Source organism: Dermacentor andersoni, chromosome 2, assembly GCF_023375885.2.
Source record: "Dermacentor andersoni chromosome 2, qqDerAnde1_hic_scaffold, whole genome shotgun sequence".
Lineage (NCBI taxonomy): Eukaryota > Metazoa > Arthropoda > Arachnida > Ixodida > Ixodidae > Dermacentor > Dermacentor andersoni.
In genome coordinates, this window is record NC_092815.1 from 38,617,374 (window position 1) to 38,639,476 (window position 22,103).

General features: G+C 47.8%; 1 protein-coding gene across 1 annotated transcript in view; it reads right to left on the reverse strand.

Moving 5' to 3' along the window:
• Positions 1–22,103, reverse strand: part of LOC126542445 (protein fem-1 homolog CG6966) — a 42,882-nt gene that overhangs the window by 8,733 nt on the left and 12,046 nt on the right. Inside the window, exons 5-7 of the mRNA XM_050189515.3 lie at positions 20,810–20,951; positions 14,745–14,983; positions 10,075–10,246 (exon numbers count right to left, since the gene is read on the reverse strand). Of these exons, the coding sequence (XP_050045472.1) occupies positions 10,075–10,246; positions 14,745–14,983; positions 20,810–20,951 (553 nt within the window). The remainder of the gene's footprint in view (positions 1–10,074; positions 10,247–14,744; positions 14,984–20,809; positions 20,952–22,103) is intronic.

Genomic DNA, 22,103 nt, shown 5'->3' on the forward strand with positions numbered 1-22,103 from the left:
CGCAGGTCTCGGCAGAACTTTTTCCGCGTCAGTAGGGAGCACATCGGAAGGCGACAAATCTTAGGCCCCCCGGCACCCGCACTGTCGGCGCCATTAGACACTTGACGCGATGTTTCCGTACGCCGCGTTGGAACACCGAAACCTCGACACAGCACACAAAGCAAACACTATCGTGCCGACACCAGTCGCACAAACGAAAAACGCGGCCTGCTCGCATCGTCGTGCGCAAAAGAAACAAATCAGCTGCTGGATTGTCTTGACATGGCTTACTAAGCTGAAACCGGAACTGCTGTACGGCCATTCTATCGAACCAAGCAGAAACGATGATGATGAGCGGGGATTTCCAGTAGCGCCGCTTCGTGGGGCAGCAAGGAGGCTCCGTTCAAAACAAAAATGGCGTTCAGCAAGTCGAACTATGCGCCGGTCAGAGTCGGTGCATGATGCCCTCGATCGAGTTGACTCAAGGAGTGTCCGAAAAATCAGACGAGAGGCTGCAAGGTGTCCGAACTTTCGGCAGTTGTTATACATTATGGTCTATGGGGAGAACGGCGGTGCCGCGAAGCTGACCGAATAATCGGGCATGTCCGAATTTTTGGAGTCCGGAAAATCGGTCGGCGACTGTACATGCAACATTGGCCGCGCTGAGGAAATGTCCACATGCTGTCCATAACATGCGAGCCGACATTGTCCCTGGGTACACCGCTGGCGTCGGCCGGTCACAGCAGCAGCTTTGCAGACTCGACGGCACGATTCCAGGCCAGGACTCCTGAAACGACGACGCAGTAGCCGGTACGAGAAAGCGTCGCTCGCGCCGACATGCCCTGCTGGCAAGAGCTGCCGTAGCTGTCGGTGACCGCCGGCGCTTTTGTCCGCCGCTGAGGGTTGTGAGCTGGATACAGGAGGCCGCCGAAGTCGCTGCGCTGAACTGGCCACAGCATCACCATCGCCCGGGGTGGCTCAATCGTAGTCCGGGGCAGCAGCACAGACGATGTGCAGGTGATGGCAAACCAGGGGCGACTCCAATCACGCTGCGTACACTCAACACACTCGGCAAACACTAAAGTAGTGCAAGGGAGAGGAATTCTGCATGCGCATTGCCCACGTGGTACGATGTTCAACTCGGCTAGCAAAAGATCGGGCGGCTACTCAGATGCTAAGTTCACGTGAACAAAGCTCGCTTCCTTGAGTCGAACGAGTAATTTCAATTTGTGCGAGGCTAACTAGAATGAGGGAAGCAAAGTGGAACACCTCAACGCCACGGTCCACCAGGTTGTGTCCTTCCACGTGCGACAGGCAGCTCCGTAAAGCCTTAGGCCTAAAGCGTCGCTACCCTGACAACAACCGGCATCCAAAAAACAACACCCAGAATGGGCGCAATACAGGCAGCCACGAGGAGACGTCAGCTCTGTTAGGTGGTCCTACCCTGCTCGGTGCACATAGCATCCGAGTTGACGGCGCCCACCGTCCCAGACGGTGTCGGAGCGCCCGGTGCCAGGCCGCAATACCAGTCAGCCCGTAGTGGCAACCGTGGCCCGCAGCCGCCCGCCTCCCAGAGCCGCGACTTCATCCGAGTCAAAGAGATAGAAGAAGCTATTTACATAAGAAATTCGGACCATCCACGAGGCTGCCGTCCTCACTCGCTTCAGGCTTGCGAATGCTCCGCGGGCGCTAAGCCTCGCTCTCCCAGGATGCAGACCACGTGGCTCTCGTACAGACGACTGTCATTAAAGAAACACCTGCGAAAAGGCTTAGCATGTTGACATGTCCAAACACAGTTCAGCCACCGTCGCCTCGCTCAAGAAAGCACGCCGCCAACGCTAGCGATCAAAATCCACGCTAGCCCTACGCTTCGGTTCAAACAAAGGTCTCGAACGAAGCAAAACTGTTAAATCTATCGTCCAATGCCCCAAGAGGTCCACGTTGGGCAGCCAGATGTCGGGTTCTCCTCCCGTACTCTTAGGACAAAGGAACGACAACACAGTAGTGCAAACAATCACAAGGGCATTTTATTGCACCTTTCATAGATCAATGCCTGCTAGCAGAGTTGCTATCCACAAAACATGCCGATGGACGCGCAACAAATCTAGAAGTTTGACTCACCGCGACCGGATAGCGAGCGAATATGTTCGCCCCATGCTGGATCCCAACGCCTGGTCGTTCGCGCGTACGGTCACGCGAGACGGTCTCGCAGAAGCATGGATCGGTGCACGCGCGGCACGGCACGTTCGCACTGCTTGCTGTCCCGAACCAAAGAGAGCAAGCGCCTTGTCTTTCGGCGCCCAGGTAACCCCGCCTGTCGGCGGCGTTAGCAGCGCAACACTAGCGCCATCTCTCGTACTGCGCCTCAACCACTCCGACCGCCACGGGTGCCAGGCCACGCGGCGAAGCGGGATTACAGGAGACGCGCTATGCGGGAAAAACATATCAGGGGACGCTCGAGAGTCACGCATCCCCACACGTTATGGGCCCCGTGTCACAAAAAAATCCGATGTTGGACGTTGCTTGGTGAAAAATTATTCTGGACCACAACCACCCAGGCCCTCTGCGTGGCACAGAGACGTTACTGAACCAATTGAATTCCTCAAAGTAGCATGCGTCAGAAAAATCATAAAATACAGCCTAAACACAACCTACAGACATGATAGGGTTGTAATTTGAAGATAACAGTAAACATAATTCTGCTATGCGGAAACTCAAACACGAACCCCTTTTCCAACATTTCCATCATTCATAGAGCAGCTATGGCCACTGAGATTTGTGCGCGCCGGCGTTCGCAAATCTCAGATGTCATAAAGTGGCTCGCCCGATTCCTTGAAAACACCTCTAGATGGCGCTCACCTCCGCCACATCACGGCCCACGCAAAAGGCTGTGATGATACTTTGATATGTCAGCCCGCATGCCCAGCCAGATGAACCGTGCCAAGACACATCTGATGGTTTTGAAAAATCCAGCATGGTCTGCAAATGGGTGGCCATGTGCCATCTTCAGTGCCAGGAGTTGAAGGTCATCGGGTAGCTGAGGTACCTTCTTGTTGCCTCTTTGCTGAAGCAGCACTCCACTTGGCTACAGTTCTGGAGGGGTATTCTGTAATTTTCTGCCTAGTGTACATGTCCATTTTGTCTGCTGCTGAAGTTCTGAATGGCTGGGCTAGGGTACACGTCAGAAGGAGACGGGCGCTCCCGGCCAATCAGTGCTCCAGCAGCAGACGAAATGGAAATGTCCACTAGGCGGACACTTACAGAATACCCCTGCTGTTGCCTTCGCCAGATCATGAAGAAAGTGGTGATCAGGGTCCGAGCGTGGAAGCCTAGTCCCTCGTACCACAGTCTCCCGTTTTGAGAGATAGATGTCAAGAGCCTGTTCTTGGATGAGCTGTCATGTGTCAGCTAAGAGTGTGGCATCCTTTTCCAAAGCTACTGCTATTTTCTCAAATGTAATTTTCGCTTCAGTTTCTGGGGCAGTAATGGGGAACAGTGTCTCGTGCAGACTGTCATTTGGGTGGTCTTCACACTGGACGGGGGCTCTGCTCCAAGCATCTGCGGGTATATCTGCAAGTCCCCATCTGAGCTCGATTTGGCAATTGAAGCCCTGCAGCAGTAGGTCCCAACACTTGACCCTGGGTGAAGCCTGGTCGGTGCTAAACATCTATGACAAGGATGAGTGGTCACAGTGAATTTCAAACTCGGTAAATTCAAGATAGGCCCTGAACTCGTCCACTGCCCACACTACTGCATGGCACTCCCACTCCTGTACAGTACGATGGCTTTCAGCCTCTGTAAGAACCCTGCTAATGAAGGAAACAGGCTGCAGTTCACCAGGGCCAGCCTGCACTAGCACAGCTGCAATGCCGACAAAGCTTGCATCAGTTTGAACCATAAAATGCTGGTTCAGATCTGGAAGGCCCACAACTGCCTCCTAAGCTAAGAACTGCTTGAGTGCAGCGAAAACCTGTTCTCGACTCTGCCAACTGCCATGGCTCATTCTTCAAACAGTCTGTGAGTGGATGCACTGTCAGTGAGAAGTGTGGGATAAGTTCCTATAATAGCCAACGAGACCCAGGAAGGCTTGCAACTGCTTAAATGTGCTGGATCTTGGGTAATCTAGCATTGCAAGCACATTTTCTTCATCTGGTCTGCACTGCCCAGGTGGGATGATGCAGCCCAAGAAGACTGACGGCAAACCTGTATTTGGTCCGGGTTAATCGTAAGGTCAGCACCTTTACTACATTGCAGTACTTCGCTCACCTGCTCAATGCCACTCTCAAACATCTCCAATTAGACTAGAACGTCAACTGAAAATGTCATAGCGCATAGCGACGTGGTGATTGATTCCCTGTAGCACACGGTCCCTCAAGGTTTGAAAAGTTGCCGGGCCACCTGGCACCCTGAAGGGCATCCTGATGAATTCAAATGTACCCTTATGGCAGATGAAGGCTGTTTTCATGTCAGCAACCCAAACAGGAAAAACCCTTGGGAGAGACCAAAGCTTGAGAACCACTGAGCTGAGCCAAGTTGTGCTAGCAGCCAGTCTGCTTGAGGCATTGGATAGAGAAATACCTTTGTTCAGGCATTCAACAGACATTAGTCTACAGCAAGTCAGTAGCCTCCAGACTTCCCCACGACAAGCACCGAGGCACTAGTCCAAGGGCTGCTGCTTTGCCTTATAAGACCTCTGCTCTAGGAGGTCATGTATACAGCCTTCAATGATTTTCTGCTACTTAGCATTCACTGAATGGTGCTTGCATCTCACAGGCACACTATCCCCTGTGTCTATGCAGTGCTGAGGGAAGATGGTACACCCAGGAATGGTAGTGAACAAAGGGAGGAAGTCGTCAAGCCTTTCCTTCGTGCTTGGTAGTAGTTTTGTTGCTACAGCACAGTGCTTACACTCTTCAGCTGAAATGCTACTCCCTATGTCATGAGCTGCAAGCACCTCTTCGAATAGGGTGTGCAAAAGGTAACTCTCCATTTTCTTGTATTGTGAACACTGTGGCTGGACCCTTGTCACGCTTAGCGAATGGCACAATGCATAGCGGGTCGGTGCCAATAGTGCATCCACGTAGTGCTACATGTATAGAAATGCCAGTTGCACTCAAAGTGTCCCTGCTGAGAACGATGCCCCGACATGTGTCTGGCACACACAGGAAGCGCTGGTTGCAGCTGCTTGTAGCCCACTGGATCCTGCACTTTAGAGATGTGGTACACTGGGACCAACCTGTTGCCAGGTAAAATGCATGCACCTGTGTCCCGAGCTTGGCACCTGTCTCCTCTGCTACCTTCGCCCCCGGAAGTTCAAGTAAGCTCACGTTTGATCCTGTATCCAGTAGGGGCTCGTAACATAGTCTTCCCGATCCCCACCTCCAGGAGAGGCTCTTTCCTGCTGACTGAAACCGCTACCAGCAGCGCAGCTATATAGGTGCCCGCCAGGCAGGGTGGCACCTACCGCCTCTCGTTTCCTGGACACTGTGATTGGAAATGCCCAATTCCATTGATATCGTAGCAGTGGGGCAGGCCGGACGCTGACCTGTGGGCAATCGTGAGCTAGGTGAGCCACACTTCTGCAGCGATGGCAGGTAAATCCCCCGGAGTCGTGCTGTTGGTATCCCTGTGATGGCACTGTGAGAGGCGGTCTTATAGCACGAGCAGTCAGTCCTTGCAGGTGGTCTCGATGTAGGATGGCTGTATTGCCACAGGATGCAATGGTCAGTAGAATGCCGGTGGTGGATACTGAAACAGCATGACAGCCGCAGCTGTCAACACTCTGAGCTGCATTCCGGGCAGGCAAGTCACGTTCACAGCTGACCAGAAAGCAAGGTTCTTTGCCACTTGGTCTGCCGGAGGCAGCGGCCACTTGTACTGCAACCGCCTCCAAGCACACTCCATGAGGCCATCAGTTGCCTTAGCCGACTTCACGAGAATGGCAAACTGCTTCCCTTGTACAGTAGAACCCCGCTGTTACGTTCCTCGCTGCTGCGTTTTCCCGGCTGTTACGTCGTTTTCGTCCGGTCCCGGCATAGCTCCCATAGGATCCAATGTATTCGGTACCCCGCTGTTACGTTGTAGCTATGAAAACGTTCCCGCATGTTACGTCGCAACCTGGCACCCCGAACCCGGCCGGGCAACGCGCGCCAACCGCCATTTTGACGAGTCTTGGCCAGGCTTGGCTACGGAATTGGCTACAAGACCATGGCCTCCTAGATCACCCCCTTGCACGCGCGTGGGTAATCTCAGAGGCCATAAAAAGCCGCACGCGAGTTGGAGAGATTGCCACTAGATGGCTTCGGCCTCGTCAGCCGAAGCGAGTAAAACCCGCGGGCCCGCAGCAATCCAGTCTTTCTTGTTTATGCGGTTCAACCCATCCGAGTCGTCCGTGTCCATCCGTCAACAGCTACGCTGCCTACGCTTCGTCAGGCCTCGCTAATCCAGTCTTTCTTGTTTGTGCGGTTCACCCCATCCGAGTCGTCCGTGTCCTCCCGTCAACACCTACGCTGCCTACGCCTCGTCGGGCCTCGCTGACACCGCGAGCGATTTGTCGTCCTTTGATGGCGTCGCGCAAGCGCAAGGCGCTTTCCCTCGAGGAAAAGCTGGATGTTCTCAACGCAGTCGACAGGCAGCCAGCGCGGAAAAGAGTCGACATCGCCAAGGATCTTGGTCTGCCACCCTCGACGCTTAACAGCATCGTTTCGAAGCGTGCCGAGATACAAGGGAATGCCGCGCTCTTCGGCCCGAAAGCTAAGCAGGCTCGTGGCGCCAAGTATGGAAACCTCGACGAGTCGCTTCTTACTTGGTTTAAACAAGCTCGCGCTGCCGGTGTTAACTTCGACGGCAGCATTTTGCGCGAGAAGGCGATGGAAATAGCCGACCGACTGGGCATCAGCGACTTTGCGGCGTCAAATGGCTGGATCGACTGTTTCCGGAAGAGGCACGGCATCGCGTATAAGACTGTATCCGGGGAAGCAGCAAGTGTAAACTTGGAAACAGTCGACGATTGGAAGGCCACACTATCTGCCATAATTGAGGGGTATGAGCCTCGTGACATATACAATGCCGACGAAACGGGTCTTTTCTTTCGGGTGCAGCCATCCAAGTCGTTAAGCCTGAAGGGCGAAGCATGCCACGGAGGCAAATGCAGCAAAGAAAGATTGACGGTGCTCCTTTGCTGCAACATGGATGGCTCGGACAAGCTGAAGCCATGGGTAATCGGAAAATACCGAAACCCACGGTGCTTAAAGAACATTCGCCTGCTGCCATGTCACTATAGAAGCAACAGTCGTGCATGGATGACGGGTTCCTTGTTCGAAGAATTTCTTCGTTACTTCGACAATAAGATGGGCTCCCAGTGCAGGAGTGTTGTCCTGTTTCTAGACAATTGTGCTGCCCACCCGAAAGACCCGTCGTTTCTTCGGAACGTTAAGCTTGTTTTTTTTCCTCCAAACACTACAAGCCACTTGCAGCCGTTGGATGCCGGCGTCATAAAGAACTTAAAGCACTCGTACAGGAAATCCATCGTAAAGCGCTGTCTGGCGCGTATTGATCGCGGACAGCAGCCTACGATCATTTCAATACTGGACGCAATGCACTACGTCGCTTCAGCGTGGACTGCAGTGAGCGCGTCAACTGCACAGCACTGCTTCGCGCGGTGTGGCTTTCGCATGGATGGCGGAGAGGAAACTGCCACGGAAGCTGAAGAGGCGGAAGCAGCCTCTCATGATCAAGAGCTGAGTGAAGCTTTGAATGCGCTGGGTGCCACGGGCGTCACGTATGACGACTACGTCGCCGTGGATGCTGCTGTCGTGACGTCCGAGTGTCGTAGTGTCGCCGAGATCGTTGCAGACTCGGTCGCGAGTGAAGTCTCAGACTGTGGTGACGACGAGGAGCACGAGCCGCATGATTCCGGGGAGTTGGCGGACCCGAGCTTTGGAGAAGCAGTCGCGGCTCTGGACCTCCTTCGCAGGTACGTCGCACCTCACAGCGACGCTGAGAGCAATGCGGCTTTCCAGGCCATCGAGAAACGCGTGGTGTTTTCCAGCGAGCGGAAAAAACGGCAATCGACCATTCTCGATTTTTTTTAAGACCTAAGCTCACTTGATGTCAAAATAAATTGTTTCAAGGCAAAGTTGCACTGTTTTCATTAATTTTCGGACCTTTCCTCACTGTTGCGTTTTCCCGGCTGTTACGTTTTTTTTTCGCGGTCCGGTGAAAAATGTATGAACGGGGTTCCACTGTACAAAGTCTTGGAGTTATAGGTGAATTTGCTGTAGCATGCGGTCAACCTTTTCCAATTTCGAAACTTCGCTGCCAATTCGGTCATAATAGGCCGCAATCATGTAAATAAATTCTTTCAAATTTTGGGTGCTGAGTGCAGAGCTCAAGTTCTTGTTTCAAGTGACGCTTCACATCAAAAGAAGAAAATTCTTTAATGAAGGCCATAGTAAATTCCTCCCACGATGCAAACTTGGTCACGAACACCACCGTAACTTTACGCTGCCCTCCAGAGCAGCGGGCACAATATGGATAAAAAAGCATTTTGTCAGTGGCAAAACCAATGATCAAACAAAATGTCTCCAGCTGATCCAAAAACTGCTCGCGGAACTGGATGTCATTGTCAGAAGCCACTGCTGCTTCTGCAACAGAACCTGCCAGCACTGCTTAAGCCACCGTCAGTCTTTGTCGAACTGCTGCTGCCATTTCTCGCATTGCATGGTGGAGCCGTTGGTCTGCTCCAGTAGATGCTGCAGCATCTCTTCAGGCAAGTTCACCGCCTCCATGTCCATATCAATCCCAGAAGAGCCCCCACTTGTTACGAATGATGACAGGCCAACACATTCGTCACGTGCTATAACACTCCACTACTCTTCCCCCGCCCTGTCCACATGATGTCCATCCACGCACCCCACACCCACACACACTTGACGCAACCCATGTCTTCTTTCCCCCTTTGCTGCCACACTCGCACCACCTGGTCCTCTTTCTGGCAACTACAGTCAACCACGTGCGCAGCTTCTGAGAACCACGCCTTGCCCCGCCTCACTTGGAGCTCTCGGTTCGCTTATGACGCCGCTTTCCTCAAAGTATGAACTGGTAAAAAATAAGCGTAACTCTAATGGGTCATTTTCTATGCTTTTGACTGCAAACGGTTGCGCTGGGAAATCATAAATAACGGGATTGTATCAATGAGGTTCTACTGTATAAAGTGGCACACAAAAGAGACACTGATGCCGAGAAAACCACGGACAAAGAAGAAGCGCCATGTCATCTATAAGGCATAATGTTTCTTTTTGTTTGTTTTTTTACATTCCTTGCCGTGGACACCACAAATGTTTTGCTCGAGGCAAACACCTGAACTATTCCAAAGTCCAAGCGTGTGTAACGACACCACCCGCAAAGTGCACCCATGATCCCTGCGTGCATGGAGGATACATTCCTCCACGCGCGTAGCTGGTACGGCCACAGAAAGAAGTGCAAAAGAAAGTAGAGGCATGTGCAGAAAGAAGGGCAAAAGAAAGAAGAGGCGTGCCTCCGTTGCTAGGCGACACTTGTCTGGGCAGAGCATGCACTTGCAAAGCCTGATGCACCGTTGCCTCCGCAATAGAAGAAAAAAAAATAAACATTAAGAAATGCCCCTCCCAGCTTTTTCATTCTCCGGTGCCGTCTGGGGTATTCCAAACCCTTGTACTGCAGCATCTGCTTTCTGCACCTTATCTGCTAACTCATAAAGGAGACGCGGAAATCTAAGAATCAGGTTTCTGAATATTAGTTGGTAATACTGAGGCTTTGTTAACATGACACGGAAACTCAATAGTGGTCGTCGTTCTGCAGTTCTTAGTACTGAAAAAATTTACATGGAAACTATTAGCAGTCAGGAGGGGATTTCTGAAAAGTTTGTTAATGAGAAAAGTTTGTTAATGTGGTGTTTGCAGTAACGAAGTTTCACTGTAAATATTTATCAGTAAAAGTAAATAGTTCAACTTGAACAACACGAAAAAATGAGGTGTTTCATTGAATGCCGGTTACACAAACAATATTAGACAAATAATTTCAGCTTTTAATACTCATGAATGTAAAAGGCCCCACCTGCAGCCGACACAGGAGAGCTGCAAGCTGCAGTGCAATAACCAACGTGCGCTGGACACCCTCGGCTGGTTCTGGCATGTGGCGTCCAGCAGACACAAGCTCCGTCACAGCACGCTCGAAGACAGCAAGGACATCTCCAAACTCAACGGGGGCCAGCTGGCGTCGCGATGGCCTATGGGAATCCAAAAGGAAGGCAAACGTTGGGACAAGCCATTGGTCTCCTCCTCGTACATGCAGTCGCAGCCTCACAGAAACATATTCAGGGTGTCTACCAAGTTGACATTTCCAAATTCCCTGAGTTTTCCAGGTTTTCCCTGAGTGCCTTTGCACATTTCCCTGAGTGATGCAGAACTATGTTTTATGCCAAGACGGGCTGAAACCATATCGCCTGATGCTGTCACTCTCGAGTAAGCACATGAAAAAAATAAGAAAGTGACTTAATCCAATTTAAATACTAAGGAGTATTTATGTTATTCAAGAAAGGCAGGGGTTAGTAAAATGCACTGCAAATAAAGTGTCTTCGAAAAAAATTGCAAATGAAGTCGGACATTCAAAAATAAGAATAAAAAGGAGATGCACATAGAAGAAAATATATTCGAATATGAGCTATTTCTATCAACTGATAGCAAGCTCAGTGGTATGAGGCCCGAACTCTATCACAATTGAGATTCTCTCTCAACCGCTCCTAAGTCCACCTCAACTGTCCTGACATACTATCAGCCCGCACACGACGCCTGAGTGTTGTGTTTCACTGCTTTAAAGAGTTTATTTTGGTTTGGGTGAGGGACACCTGCATCTCGGCATCAGCCAAAACTTTTGTTTATTTAGCTCAAGCTCCTTCAGAACGGCGGCAGCAAGCTTCCTTTCCCGTTTATTCCTCAATGCGTACGTCATTTCTGTTCTTGTCCTCCTTCTGCCACTCGTTCGCCCCAAGGTCCATTTGAAGCATCTTGGTCAGTTGCACAGTCCACGGCCGATTTTTAGAACTCCCTAGGGGTCGCGAAAACCTTCGAAAAATCGGCCAGGTGGAAAAAAAAATAAATGCGTGTCATTTACTGCCCTTAGGGGCTCAAACCGCCACAGCCATGTTCGAAAATGCTCTGAAGGCCTGTCGGTACACATATTAGGCATATCGGCGCTCGTACTGTGACAGGAAATACCGGGTGCACGTGTGTGTAATTAAGGAATACAGTCGCCGACCGATTTTCCGGACTCCAAAAATTCGGACATGCTCGATTATTCGGTCTGCTTCGCGGCACCGCCATTCTCCCCATAGACCATAATGTATAACAACTGCCAAAAGTTCGGACACCTTAAAACCTCTCGTATGATTTTTCGGACACTCCTTGAGCCAACTCGATCGAGAGCACCATGCTTCGACTCTGACCGGTGCATAGTTCAACTTGCTGAACGCCATTTTTGTTTTGAACGGAGCTTCCTTGCTGCCCCACGAAGTGGTGCTACTGCAAATCCCCGCTCATCATCATCGTTTCTGCCTGGTTCGATAGATTGGCTCTACAGCAGTTCCGGTTTTAGCTTAGTAAGCCATGTGAAGACAATCCAGCAGCTGATTTGTTTCTTCGCGCACGACGCTACGAGTAGGCGATATTTTTCATTTGAGCGACTGGTGTCGGCATGGTGGCGTTTGCTTTTTGTGCTGTGTCGAGGTTCCGGTGATCCAACGCGGCATATGGAAACATCGCGTCAAGTGTCTAATGGCGCCGACAGTGCCCGCGCAGACTGCGCTGGGGAATGCCGGCAAGCGGGTGCCGGGAGGCCTAAGATTTGTCGCCTTCCGAGGTGCTCCCTACTGACGCGGAAAATGTTCTGCCGAGACCTGCGCAGTGGTTGCATTGCGATTCCGGACACCGGGTCATTTGACAGTTTCACAGGTGCCGACACTGCTGTACTGACATGCACAGAACTCGACGACGGCGAGATCATTCGTCATGTTCCTGCTGCACCGCCGGACGATGACTCCGAGTCGGAAGATGACGCACCATGTGCTATGCTGCCGTCGCATGCGGAGCGGGTACAATCAGTGACTGCTTTCAGCCGCCTATAGTGACCGTACGGCCCTCTCCGAGATTCAGGCTTATCTGATTGCGCGTAAACGGAACAGCGTGCAACAGCGCATTCACGGTTTCTTCAAGCCTACTGCCGAGCCCGAATAAGTGCGTGGAAATAAAGGATTTTATTTTTTTTTTCTTAATCTGCTTTTTCGGGCACCTGTTTATTCGGACATTTCCGCAGTCCCCGTGAGGTCCGAATAAACGGTCAACGACTCTACATACTGTTTTCCGTGGCAATAGCCTCATCCCACGCTTGTTATGCTTCACTGCAATACTTTTGTGTATGCTTCACCATGTAACATTTCTGTACAGAGGCGAAGCTGACTTTTGGGAACGGGCATTATGCAATGCACAGTGTTTTCTAAGTTTCTAAGCCAATCGCGAGGACCACAAAAGCGGAGTCCGTGCCATTGCTGACAGCAGCTAATTCTTTCAATAAAAAACTCTGCACCCAACGGCAAGAAGCTTCATAGCGAACGTCGAAGCAGCTAGGCCTAGCGTTGCCGCAGTGGTGGTAACGGCTGCCAGCGGATCTGCGTGCGAGAGTGCCGGTTCGAGGTGGCGAAGTAATCAAAACGGCAGAGGTGGTGTCTTTGATTATTGCCGTTTTGGACCTGCGGTCATGGCAAAACGTCCGGAAAATCGGACGGCGAAGTGTTCTTGCGTCCGAAATTTCACACGTTCTGATACGTTGACTCTATGGGGTACGTGGCGGTGCCGCGAAGCCGTCCAAGTTATCGGGAATCCGGAAAGTCGGTCGTTGACTGCACACTGGCAACTCCTCCAGCCAACGACAGGGCGTCAAAGACGGTTCATTACGATTCCTGTCTGTTGCTCGAGCCAGCATTACCGCGACTTTCGACCCTTTCAATCAAATTGCCGCTAATTTTCCCTGATAGAGGCCCAAATTCCCCCGAGTTTTCCCTGACTTTTTCCAGACTACTCAAAATCCCTGAGAATTCCCGGTTTTCCCGGTTGGTAGACACCCTGATATTAGTACATGGTATACTCCTGTATAAGAAAGCAACTCGCTATACTGAACAGGCAGTAAGCACTCATTAACTCCAACTCTAATATCTTAGAAATATTCGTTACATTAAGTCATAATTTTGCCCGGCGCAGTCTAAACTCCACGTTTCTCACCCCTTGTCTCGAAGTTCTTGTGCCAGACCAAGGATGTCTTAAAATCTAAACTGCAAGAATACCAGGAAAAAGTCTTGATGCACAGCTGCAATACCCCCAAGCGCAGTTGCAATACCCCCAAAAAGTGAAAACAGAATTTTGCCACAATGGCAACCTTCAACTATTAGCATCAATGAACCTTGACATGCACCTTGTGGTTGCGACTAGTTTTTGAGGTTATGAAATCTCTAGCATGAGAGGCCTTAACGTCATTCCTGGTGAAGCACGGCTCTACATTTAGCGCCATGCCGGCCGCATCAACCAAGGTCATTTCAGAGAGAACAACCGGTGCTCAACTATTGCTATTTTGCCCTATGAACGCAGGCTTTTTATTCGTACCTTATGGTCCGCTGCACGCGAGTTGCCTAGGCAACGGGGCAGCACTGCTTGCACTCTCTTTTCACCCAACAGATGCAAGCAAGCTGTCGAGCTTGCTAGTCAAATCACAAACGGCGCTCCAGCTGATTCTTCACCCCGTCTATCATCGCTCGCATGTACTTCCTCAGCTGGTTCAGCTTGCATGAGTGCGACGATCAGCTGTTGCCGCAACACATGAGCACAAGTATGCAGTAAGTGAGCACTATTTCGTTTGATGAAGGCACAGACTCGGACGCAGCCTCTAGAGTGCACCCAAACTGTAGACCAACAGACTTGTAGATTACAACAGAACTGTAGACTTGTAAGATTTTTTTCCGGTAACTACCGCTGTATCTGAAGTTGAGAGACACTGATGACAAAACCTATTGCGCAGACAGTTTTCCTGGGTTCAAAGTAGAAAACTAACCTTCTAGTTGCACCAGAGCTCCAAATGACATTAATGTAGAAATGATATTAGAGCACCTAAACAAAATAGTAATCCAACTTGCACCAGATCCTTTACCAAGGAAAATCTAGCATGCCTCTTATTCTCGCAATCAGGAAAAGATTAAACAAGCTACGTTTACCTTCAATGAATGAAATTTACTCTTAATGTCCCTCGTTGCATTCAGATAGCACTTTATCACTAAGGGCCATCAATGTCGTCCTCCATACAATGCATTGTACTTTTTGATATCCTGCACTTATCGAATGACTCTGCGATGATTGTAAACAGGGTACCAGCCCACGAATACACTAACCACTTTGAAATTCACACATCACGCTGACGTATTGGCACTGTAGCTTTGGTGCTAAATTAAATAAGATCTAAGTGTAGCCTTCATTTTCTCCTCTAGTAAACAACCTCCTACTGCAATATTAACAAAAATAAAGGTTTTTGACTGAATGCTTTATGCAAATCTAAACTTATTTTGTGTTTATATATTAGTGCTCCTTCAAGCACTGTCAAGTATGAAATGAAAAGGTGGAGATGTTCACCACAGTGCCAAAGCATAGCAGTTTGCAGACAGCACATTTAATTGAGAACGTGCTGCTCACCTTGCAGGCCTGGCCTCAGCCATCATGAAGCAGAAAAGCTCTGCAAAGGACAGCAGGCTACTTTGAGTCATGGGGCTGAACGGTTCAAGGCAGCGCTGCTGCATGTCCAGTGCATAGAGCCAGAGGGCCACACAGCGGTTGAAGTCCCCAAGATCCGCATACACAGCACCACGGTAACGAATGTAGTATGCCGTGTCTGGGTGCGCAGGACCCAATACACGCTCTCTCACCAGGAGAGCCTGCAAGTGAGACAGTTCAGAGGATCTCACATTTAGTTGGTCGATTTGGTGTAAAAGCAAAATACAGTGCTGATTTCCAAATGTACTCGCAGTATGTACTCATGAACAGGCACAAAAAAAAATGAAAATACATCGCCGTCAATAAAATGAAAATCGCCGTCAATAACAGAAAAAGGAGGAAAGAAAGAAAGAGAGTTCGCCATGCAATAGGCTACATAAGTATGCAGGGTGGCAGAAGAAAGGAAAAGTGGGCAGACACGAAGGAGCAGTTAAATAGAGAACAAATAGGGGTGCATACGGTAACAGAAACGCAACTTAGAGACTTGGAAGTGCCACCAGTGAGTGAGAATTGTTTGGGAAGGGTGCAACAGAACTAAGTCGGAAAGAAAGGGAGGGGGAGTCGGAATGCTCATCCAAAAAGGAGCTAAATGGAAAAGAGTAAATTCAAAATGTCAAGAGCATCTTTGGTTATTAGGCACAATGAGTGGGAAAATAACTTGGCTGGGCGTTACGTATTTGTGGACAGGAAATAACTGCACAGAGAAGAATAAAGAGTTAGTGGAATGCATAAGTGCTAATATTAAGGATTTCGGGAATGATGCTGAAATTATCCAATTAGGTGACATGAATGCCCACATACAGGATTTAGATGGCTCTACCGACAACAAGGGGAAGTCAATGCTAGACCTTTGTGAGCAACATAACCTCGTTATCGTGAACACAGGGCCTAAGTGTGAAGGGCAGATCACGTGGGAAGTGGGAAACCGGCAATCAACCCTTCATTACTGTTTGATGACAGAAGGAATTCATGATAAGTTGAGAGAAATGGTGATTGATGAGCTAGCATGGTGTTCTTTTTTTTTTCTGAACTGCGCAGAAATGCCAGTTTGAAGTTTGAAGTTTATTTCTTTCTTCATTACAGAAAGAGGAAACAAGAGCTAAAGGCCATTTGGCCTGACAGGGGCTCTTGCTCCTAAGTGCGTTCGGCTTACATGATGATCCAATGTAAGAAAAAAGCAAATATAACAAGAAACAAGTAAGTATGATGTAGAAAATACAAATAAACAAGATAATGTGTACATTATACAATGACTATGTGAAAAAGACATTTATGCTTCAATTTTTGTTTGTGCATTAACATTACAGCGCAGATTAAGGAATACATATATAGTGCATAAAAAATTTTAGTGCAATAGCATTTTATGTATAAATAATTTGATTGTGTATGCGAAGGTTTTTTATACATTTCTTGAAATTAGGCGCACAGAAATCAATTTTTTGCTCAACGATGTTTAGTAGCCTTGGTATTTGATAGATTATATCCTGACGTCTGTAGTTAGTACACGTGAATGGTATTTTCTTGATTTGATAACGTAATGGGTATCGAGGAGAAGTGGGTATGCTGACAACATGGAGCCTGTGTTTTTTTATATGTAAGAGTAATCTATAATAAAATACTTGATTTGCTCTGATCAGTAAATGTTTGCCGAAGAGATTGTGTGTGGGTAAGTCATGCGGCCTACTATGGTAGTTTTCAAAAATTCGGACTACTCGTTTTTCCAAGCTTAATAACTTATAGTTTTTTGCTGTAGTTGTTCCCCGAATCAAGACACAATAAGTTAGCTTCGAGTAAAAAAGGGCGTAGTATATTGCTTTCTTTAGCCATAAAGGTATTAGATCACCTATTTTATACATACAGCCTACTACTTTGCTAAGATCATTGCTAAGCTTATTGACATGAGTGTCCCAGGAGAGGTTCTCTTGGAACTATATACTCCCAAAAACTTTTGCATTGTTACTTGTTCTAGCCTCTTTGCTTGAAATAGAACAGTTATATTAACAGGCAATGGCTTGTTTACCGGTTTAAATATAATATATTTTGTTTTGTTGACATTCGATTGTAGTTTGTTGATGTACAGCCATTCAGATAATAAATTTAAATAATCATTTATTTCTTTTTGTAAGCATTGCAAGGAAGAATTTGCAAAGAAAAGATTAGTATCATCTGCGTACATGATGATAATAGGTGAGGAAGAAATGTTAGAAAGGTCATTGATATAAAGATTAAATAATATAGGACCAAGTATGGATCCCTGTGGCACGCCAGCCTGTAATTTGAGAAGTGAGGAAGTGGCCTGATTATATGAAACAAACCGGTAACGATCCGTTAAGTAACTTCTCATTAAATCTAATGCTGTACCACGTACACCAAGTCATAAAGTTTGCACAGGAGTATAACATGATTTACACTGCCAACGCCTTACGCAGGTCCAGAATTAAGCCTACCTTGTATAAACGGTTTTCCATATTTTGCAGTATTTGATGTTTTATATTTAGGAGCGCATCCTCACGATTTATTTTTTGGTATCCATACTGCGCCGTACTAATAATAGCATATTTTCTTAAGAAACCTTCTGGTCGAGCGTTTAGAACAGTTTCAAAAAGTTTTGAAAAAGAGGTAGTATTGATATAGATCGGAAGTTGTTTACACTATGGTCAGCACCACCTTTATGAACCGGGCAGACTCTGGCTATCTTAAGTTTGCTAGGAAAAATGCCGTGAGCGAAGATGCCAAAGTATGAGACTTTAACGCTGCAGTAGAAGTTCTGCTTGATTCAAGAAGCGGGTAAGAACACGTGTTCCAAGACCGAGTTGGCTGAAAGGCACAGCGTGCCCCTATTGACGTTGTCCACAATATTCAACAACAAGTCGAAGGTACTGGAGGCCTACAGCAAGACATATTCTTCGAAGCAGTCGCGAGTATGGGCTCCCACGTACCAAGAGGTGGAATCGGCTTTACTTCGCTGGCTGCAGAAAGCAAACGCAGCCCACCTTCCCGTCAATGGAACTATACTGCGGGAGACTTGGCTGTACAACTTGGGCACGAAGAGTTCAAGTGTAGCAATGGATGGTTCAGCCGTATTAAAGAGCGCAATAATTTGACCTTCGTAGCTGTCTGTGTCAAGAGTGGCAACGCAAACAAGAGCGTCGTCGACGACTGGAAGAAACACACGTTGGCTCCGTTGCTTAGTGAGTACGGTGCAGACGATGTGTACAACCTTGACGAGGCAGCGCTTTTTTACAAGATGCTGCCCACAAGAATGTTTGCAGCGAGGGATACCACAGCCAAGGGTCGAAAGCAGGGCAAGGAAAGAATTGCCGTTCTGTTCGGCGCCAACATGTGCGGTAAACACAAGCTGCCGCTACTTGTAGTTGAAAAGAGTGTGAAGCTTCGCTGCTTTAAAAATGCACGGCTGCCGCCAAGGGATGCGCTTATCTACCGGCACAACAAGAAAGCCTGGGTCACAGACGCACTATTTGAAGATTACGTTCGGCAGCTTGACTAGAAGTTTGCGGCCCACAGGCAGAAATCTACCCTTCGTTGCTGATAATTGCCCAGCGCATGGTGACATCCCACACCTGAAAGCTAACAGGATGGTATGTCTTCCTCCAAACACCACGTCGATCTCGCAGCCAATGGACCAAGGCGTCATTCACCACACAAGGAAGATTTACCGCCACCACCTGCTTAAGCGCATGCTCCTCCTTTGCTATGACAATGGCAAGGAGCACTCCATCTACTTCCTCGGGGCCATGTCTTATTGTGTGTGCATGGAAGCAAGTGGAACCCACTTTGATCATGCAGTGTTGTGAAAACGCTGGCTTCTCGAAGGAAAGCACCGTCGATGCTGATGCTGACTATTCATGAGCACTTGATGAAGAAGGAGCCGAGTATTGCAACCACATCAATTCACTCTGCGCAGAGGATAGTGAATCCAGTGCAGTGGGCTTCGCCGCCTAACTGAACTTTGAAAATGATCAACAAACGTGCTACTCAGACTTGGAGAGTGACTACCGCTTTTGCGACCATGTACAATGACAGCGATGACGACGACGCTAACCAGCTCTCCCGAGCACCCCCTCTTGGGGAAGTTATCGGATGGCTGAATGTTATCCGCAGTTTTGTTGAGTGCCACGGTGGAAATTCTTAAATGCTGCACGTAACTGCCCAACTAGAAAACATGACCCTTGGAGCCTCGAACTAAAGGACGCGGCAAACCAGCATCTCTGTTACTTTAAGTAATCCAAAGATCGCCGAATAAAGGTAGCGCATTCCTGCAGCAAAATTTTTTGCCTGGGTTGCATTTTTTTTTGTGTTCGGTTAATTTGAAAACCTGCTTAAGGGGGGACGCGGGTTTTACATCGCGAAAAATGGCCAAAAATTCGATTTTTTGAAAATAACATTTTCAGTTTCTATAACCCTTTTTCTATCTGATACCCAAATATCATCGGACTCGCAACCACGCACATTGCGCGTTCACTCTATTATTATCATATTGTCACGATAGCTCGTAACAATATCTATCATACCACCCCTTCATAAAGAGAACCTCATCATGAGCTCTGTTCATTAGGCCCCTTGGGCTGCCACACACCTGGCTGCAGAAGTGATCGAGCCATCATACAAAAGTAAAATTCTGGAAAGCACCTAGCAGCTGCATATCTATCACTGGCTCTCTGATCGTAAGTTCCACAGCCACTGTCAGGTGAACATGAGTTGGAAGGCTACTTACACTCAGAGCCTTCATTCAGTAACATGGTCAATTCTCCCAAATGAAAAATGCCTCACTGATTGTAATGGAGACTGCTATTAATCAGGCAGCCTGCATGTACAACACTGGAACTATATTCATGCCCACACAGAGTTCTACACTTCGGTTTAAAACCCAGGCACCATGCTCTTTGTAGAGCATGGTGCCTAATAAAGTTTCTTGTGCTAGTTCAGTGGCCAGTGTGTTATTATTTTGAGAGTGTGCAGTCACACATTTAGTATGGCTATTCTTACAAAACATAGAGCTTCAAAATGGTGCCATTTGTATTGCTGTAGATTCACTTCAGCAAAAGCTACATTTGTTTGAAACTTCAAATGCGTTTATTTCAGTTCAATGTTTTTGCACACTGTACTCCGCCTTACGGGTGTTTTTTCTGGGTTGTTTTTGGCCAAAAATGGCAAGGGTGGTATCATTTTATTCGTGTTGAAATGATCTGGGGGGTGATGCTATTTTTATTACTCTTGCACCGTCATGAAAATTACATTCAGGTATAGTAATCGCTGCTAATTAGAAAAAAAATTTTCATAATAAATGCAAGATTGTTTTCTTGTCTGCAAAATGTTTCCTAATGAATAAAAATAGCATCACCCCCTACAGTAGGTTTTTAGCAATGGTGTCATGCATTTAGTTTTTGGTTTAGCAAGACGGAATCATCAAAAAGCCCCGTAACTAGTTTGAAATTAATTTGACTTCGGACCTCAATATTTTTTTAACTGCTAGAGCTATCAAAAATCTAATTACAGATCTGAAATCAGCATGAAAAATTACCCCAGGCAGTGGAGTTTACTAAAGATTCACCCAAAAATAAGAAAAACATTTTTAAGACCCACTTCCCCCCTTAATTCAAAGATTTTTTGCAGTCCCAATGACTTCAAATTAACGAGGTTTTACTGCATTTCCCTCTCTCTTTTCTCCAAGAGCACCGTACAGCAGTAGGATTGTAAAACTGTTTGATAGAGACCACAAAGGAAACAAAAAAGAAAAGCAAAACAGTGTGCAGACAGCCACATGGTCCTTCTAAAGCACACAGCACTCAATTCCTCATCCAAGGTGTAAAGCCATTTCAATATTGGAAAAAGCTCAAATGGTTATGGCTAGTGATTTCAACAAAGGGATGCAACTCAACTGTTTGATACGACAATACAGAATTATCCCCACTTTACTTCCTTTTCGACTCTGCTATAGATTTCGCAAATCACTTCTAGCTTCTGACCTGCATGCGCATTTGGTCTGGCTCGCAGAGAAGGTCATCCAGGTCAGCTGGGGAGTTGGCTTCCATCGCATGGCCATAAGCAGTAGTAGTTGGCCTCGAGGGCTTGGGCAGTGGGGGGTCAAGGCAGCGCTCTTCCAGGGCCCTGCATACAACAACGCAGGTGTGCAAAATACCACTGTATAAGGTCTGCCACTGACCACTGCACTAACTTCTCGCAATGCCAAATGGCAGCAGGAAATACTGGATTGATGCCAACCAAACATTTGTGCACACAAGCCTAAAGCATCCTTGCCAGTCAATCAGCACCACAGTTCACAAATCTCTAACTTGTTCTCTATCATTTTCTTCTTTTTTTCTTTCATTTGAAGTACTTAAAGTACAGTCGAAATCAGCTATAGTGAACCCGTTTACACGTAACTGTCCCTTATATCGAACAAATTCCAACACAGTTATGTCACAATGAGAATACATAGCAAAATATATGGTTACAGTGAACAAAAATAGCAGCCACTACCGATATATCGAACTTCAAACAATATGAAACTTCCCACAAAGTTGGCGTTCCCTCACAGAACCAGGTGAGTCGTTCCCTCCTCCCTTCCCCAGAAAAAGTATGTGTGCTCGTCCTGTACCAGGGCTTTCGTGTGAATGTGGAAGGCTGCGGCCCCAGCTGCTCTGTGTGCCTGGACAATGTGGAAAAATGTGTGCTCTTCCAGGCAACGAAGATATTTAAACAGAAGAACATTTGGGACTATTTCATGCTACAGTAAACTGAAAGTAAGTTCATTTTGTCAATAAAGTGCTGTTCTAAAAGGTATGTGCTTTTATGTTGTTTAATTCTTTAGAAACGTTTATGTCGAATTATACCCTATGGACTGTTTCTTCATGGGCACCGCTACGTTGCGTAGGCTGGCGTTATCTGTGGGCAGTCGGCATGCTGGTTTGGAAAAGCACTCTGTGTTGTATGCCAACTACAAGCTTCGCGGCGGCTTCTGGCAATTGTTTTTGGCGTCGCACAGTCTATTTAGTGTAACATGCCGCCTTCTATGTGGAAAACGGTTCTGTGAGACGTACTGAAGTGATTTAAGTCTGAGTTTCTGCGCCGATGAGGTGCATGGAGCACCCAGCCTGATGTGTGCGCACGTGTTTGAGCCTACAATCAGCTTCTGAGATCAGCTGTGTATTTCTGAAAATTTGTTTCGCCAATGTGACCTCACCGCAGCACTCTCACTGCAGTCCTAAGCTGGCATTTAGCAGCAATGAATAGTTCAGAAACATACGAAGATCCCAACAG